At 37.0% G+C, this 4,638-nt stretch overlaps 1 protein-coding gene across 2 annotated transcripts; it reads right to left on the reverse strand.

Moving 5' to 3' along the window:
- Positions 1–1,303: 1,303 nt before the first annotated feature.
- Positions 1,304–4,638, reverse strand: LOC122294013 (DNA topoisomerase 2-like). 2 transcript variants are annotated; one of them, XM_043102479.1, is made up of 9 exons: positions 4,261–4,638; positions 4,084–4,150; positions 3,727–3,997; positions 3,390–3,593; positions 3,090–3,300; positions 2,428–2,749; positions 2,147–2,311; positions 1,687–2,028; positions 1,304–1,575 (listed from the first exon to the last, which is right to left on the reverse strand). In XM_043102479.1, the coding sequence occupies exons 1-5, from the start codon at positions 4,443–4,445 to the stop codon at positions 3,248–3,250; spliced, it is 780 nt and encodes a 259-aa protein (XP_042958413.1). In that variant the 5' UTR covers positions 4,446–4,638; the 3' UTR covers positions 1,304–1,575; positions 1,687–2,028; positions 2,147–2,311; positions 2,428–2,749; positions 3,090–3,247. The 2 variants fall into 2 exon arrangements, with proteins under 2 accessions (XP_042958413.1, XP_042958414.1); XM_043102480.1 differs by lacking the exons at positions 1,304–1,575; positions 1,687–2,028; positions 2,147–2,311; positions 2,428–2,749; positions 3,090–3,300 and having other exon boundaries at positions 3,451–3,654.

Here is a 4,638-nt window from a genome sequence, read left to right on the forward strand (position 1 = left end):
CTTGCAAATGTGCATGGAATATCTACGGTAAAGGAACTCTAGAAAAAACTTGAAAAGTTGTATTATACAAATGGCGTCTCAAATTGTGTGTACCTGAATGAACAGTTTCATACATTGCGGATGAGTGAAGGTACAACTATTTCAAATCATTTAATCATTCTCAATGGCATTGTCGTTGAGCTAGAAGCTATTGGAGTTAAAATTGATGATGAGGATCAAGCCTTGAGACTCATCTGGTCTCTTCCACCTTCCTATGAGCACATGAATCCTATTTTGATACATGAGAATGAGAAAATAATTTTTTCAGAAGCTACCAGTAAAATCTTTTCTGAAGAGAGAAGAGTAAGTAGTGGAAATAATATTCTACTTGAAAACTTAATAATGGTAGTAACTAGAAATGGGAAGATGAAGAACTCCATGAAAAAGAAAGTAGTCTACTGGGAGTGTGGATAATTTGGGCACGTTAAGAAAAATTATCCAAAAGCTGGAGCAGGCTTGGCAAGTAGCTCCAAGACAGTAAATGGAGATACTGGAAATGATACTAATGTTGTGTCTCTCTCCATGGAAGATTTTGATCTTTAAATAGAGACATGTACATCCTCATAGTATGCTGCTAATTTCTAAAATTGTCATGATAGAGGATGTGTTAATGTTAGCGGATCCACAAGTTTGCACACAAGCATTGGTTTGGCATTGATGCAGGGTGTGTGGTGGAAATTCATGTCAATGGCTGATGAACTTTCAGGAAAGCCAAATGTGGAAGTTACACCATAATTTTTAGCAAAGTTTTTTTTTACATGGGCCGAAGTGAAATGCTTGGAATTTGTTTATTTTGAGTGGGTATGCTTTTATGGTGAAACATAATAGCGGAAGCTATGAAAATCTTTATTGAAGTGGAGCTTGGCTGTGGGACTAGTCAAAGTCGCAAGGTGGAGATTATTGACTTTTGTGCTCCTTTGTTTAGTCTCACACCGGTGGGAAATAATGAAGGAGAAAATCCTTAAGTTTAAGTGCACGAGTTGAAAGGTTATATAATAACTTTTGACTTTAGTTAAATTCCTCTGTTGGCGTTTTTATAAAAGGGGAAGAGGTATAAAATTAAAGTTTTACTAGTGGGGAAGCTTTGTGGGTGTGTTTGGGGTGAGGAGAAAAATTGTGTGATTGTAATAATTTTTCGTATAGTGGATTTTCTTCTCTGGGTCTTGTGGTTTTTTCTCCTGTTTAGGAGTTTCCACGTAAATATCTGGTGTTGTTATTATTTCTCTATTTTTTTTATTATTCCTGTAAATGATAGATCCTAAGAGGAGTGAATTTGGGAGGTCTAAATTTTCAACAAAATAGACAAAAATTCGTAAGCTTTACTTGTTCTGAAGAAGGCCTTCATATAAATAAAAGCAAAAAATCTCCTACCAGATAGAAAGGACAAAGGTGAAAATAATACCAAGTTGGTTCAATCAATTGCCCATCTTCATTCAAGTAGTCAAGAAGGTCATCATCATCCTTGTGGAATAGAAACCTTGTGATGGGAGAAAGTCAGGTATATATGTACCTAGCAATTGCATGATCTTTCCCTCCCTAAAATCAAATAGAATAAACGAAGTTCAAAATGTGAAAATAAAAACGGAACTAATAAAGCAGCATGCGTCAGGATTTTAAAGAGTGTCACATTGGTGTTTGTTCATTTACATAATTACGGGTGCCAAACTGGCCATTCGGTTGAAGAAGATTAATGTTGTTGCTGCCCACATACTCTTGTGCCATTCCAATGATGGTACTTGCAAGGCTCTGCGCGCCATCATGATAAGCTGAATGTTCAGAAACAACCAGAAAACTAGGCGACTTTTGCTTCCTTGACAAAGTTTCTCTTAAAAGAGCAGAAAAGAATCTTCCTTTGGCCCCCGGTTTCAGGCCATCAACCATTGAAGGAATAGGCCTTTGAAGATCCGCCATCGAAAACAATATAAGCTCCTTGTTGACAAAGTCACTGTACTTTATGAGTTTGGCCGTCTGGTCAAGGTGAGTACCAGGCTGCACATTCACAAAACGACAAAGTTGTTTTAGAGACAAATTATAAGTTCGCTATAAAAACAACATGAAGAACAAATGAGAAAAATTTGACATGAAGAAAAAATGAGAAAAATTTGACCTCAAATCGCCTGAGCCAATTCTTTCTCTCTTCTATCTTATTCTTACTGAATGCTAGCTCGATGGCGTCCCCATCTTGCTGATCTACCCATATAAAATCTTTCCTATGTTTATCAAGATTCGCAAAGTACTCCCTCCCTTCCTTTGATGTGCTTGTTCCCAGCACCTATAAATCGGAAACAAATCAGTATATGGAAGAAGAAGAATAAAGACAGGACAGATATAGGAATAAAAGGTGATTTAATTGGTTCTCAGTGCTTATAACAAACAGTAAAGACAAACCTTATAATACTTAATAGACCAGCCACTTGCCTTGCCACTCAAACTTTCCTTCCACGACTCATACCAGGCATGGTGTAAAATGATAATTGTGTTCCCTTTTTATGAGTTGCCCTCAAAGATTATAACCAGTCCATTTGCCCTCAAGAAAGATTTTCAATGAATACTAAACGCCTGCAAGCAATTGAATTGATTGACTAAAAATACTAACCTTCACAATAGGAGTTATAAACTCAATCAAGAAAGATGGAACTCTCAACAGTGATGGCCAGTAAGAATGAATGAAGTTGATCAACAGCCCTTTAATGTGTGAAACATCGTGATCCTGTACAAGCATAGAAGCGGGTACTGTTTGGCCACACAAAATTTTCATCTTAAACATAAAATTCTCATCTCATCATTACAACTTTTTCAAATCTTCATACAAAATATAATAAACAATTTAACTTTTTTCCTACTTTTTCAAATCTCAAAATAATAATAATATTAAAATATAATATTTTAATATTTAATTTTTAAACTCAAAATTCTCATATGAGAATTCCCAATGGCCAAGCAAAATTGTAATCGGCAGCAGTATAAGTGTCTTCCTGTTGGCATTGTAAAGATAAATCTAACTTGAAAACAACAACAAAAGGCAAAAACTGAAGATTAAGGCGTCACACCTGATCAGTCATTATCATCAGGTGACCAAATCTCAAGGACTTGATACTGGTATATTCTTTATTCTGCTGAAGTCCAAGAATCTGTTTGATGTACCCGATTTATTTATTCTCAGTGAGCTGTTTATTGGTGGCTTCCCTCACATTGAGCAATTTACCCCTCAACGGGGAACACGCCATAGTAATCTCAACCCACAGCAGCAGGCTTGGCCAACTGTATAGGCCCAACTATGTCAAAAACCATGAAATTGAAACCCAAAATGTACATTGGTGGGAAAATGAACTACATGGTAAGACAACTACTGCAAGAGCCTTTGCCGATCGAATCTCCTTCGGTCAAAATCAATGTACATTTGTTAGATTCCTTACCCCCAGCTTTGTTAGTGTCATCCAGTTTTTCAATTCCATGAATCTTCTGTGACTTTGTTCCATCACTTTTCTTAAGATATTTGCTCTGCTTGAAATTTGCCCACGACAGGAGACTCTCCACAATTCCGGATTTTGTGACTGTAAAATAGTTGGTACGTAAGAATTAGTCTCCTGCACTTCAATGTTAGTATTCTAATGTCTACAATGATGAATAATCAGCAATATTTATCATACAAATAAAATAACACGGAAAGGACGAGGCAAAACAAACCTTTAGTAAGAAAATCCTGTGATAGCTCACACTTGGACCCGAAACTGCTTTGACGAAGCGTCAGAGTTTCCTTGGTCTGGGAATCGAAAGCAGGGTTGTCAATGAGAGCATTGACAAAAACCCACAAGTAATTTTTCACATTATGCGCTTTGAAATTGGCACTCTTGTTCTTTTTATTTACGAAATTCATCACATGGGTTGTAGTTTGACTAGTGACATAATCCACATGAGGTCCGCCCTTGATCGTGGAAATCGAGTTCACAAAGCTGACCTGGTAACGAAAACCATTGATATATAAGGCTCAAACAATTGCAATGGACCCGTTATTCCCTTTGCTTCAAAAGATCTTATAGATACCTGTTGAAACTGCCCATCACTAAGACTCACGCATACCTCCCACCTATCGTTAACTTTCACATGATAGCTGTGGAAATCAAAGAATCTAGTAAGAAAATCCATATAACTTCAAACAAAATTTAAACAAAAATAACAACAGAAGAATGGACAGAGAGAACAAGATTTCATAGGAAGCACCTTGGAGGTTTCTCGGCTTCGGATTTAGCTGCAGAATCCAAATATAGATTCACATAGTCAGTAAACGCTCTTACAAGGACCCTAATTCCATTTAATTCAACCTTTACAGACTTTCCAAGGCAGCCAGCCATGTCAATCACCCGATTTTTCAATAGCGCAACCACATCGTCCTCAAGATGGGTCATGTTAAATTTTGCTAAGTCGGGCTTAAATGTCACCTTCGTCCAGTTCTCACTCTCTTTACACTTAGATATGGCTGGCTCTGATTTGTTTCCCACGTTGTTACAGAATACCTTCAGATCAGCAAAACCAATTTTCTGAAGTTAGAACACAGGTGAAACAATATGACTTCTATCAAATGTAAAAACCCGTGGAAAG

The sequence above is a fragment of the Carya illinoinensis genome, chromosome 14 (genome assembly GCF_018687715.1).
Source record: "Carya illinoinensis cultivar Pawnee chromosome 14, C.illinoinensisPawnee_v1, whole genome shotgun sequence".
In the NCBI taxonomy this organism is placed as follows: Eukaryota; Viridiplantae; Streptophyta; class Magnoliopsida; order Fagales; family Juglandaceae; genus Carya; species Carya illinoinensis.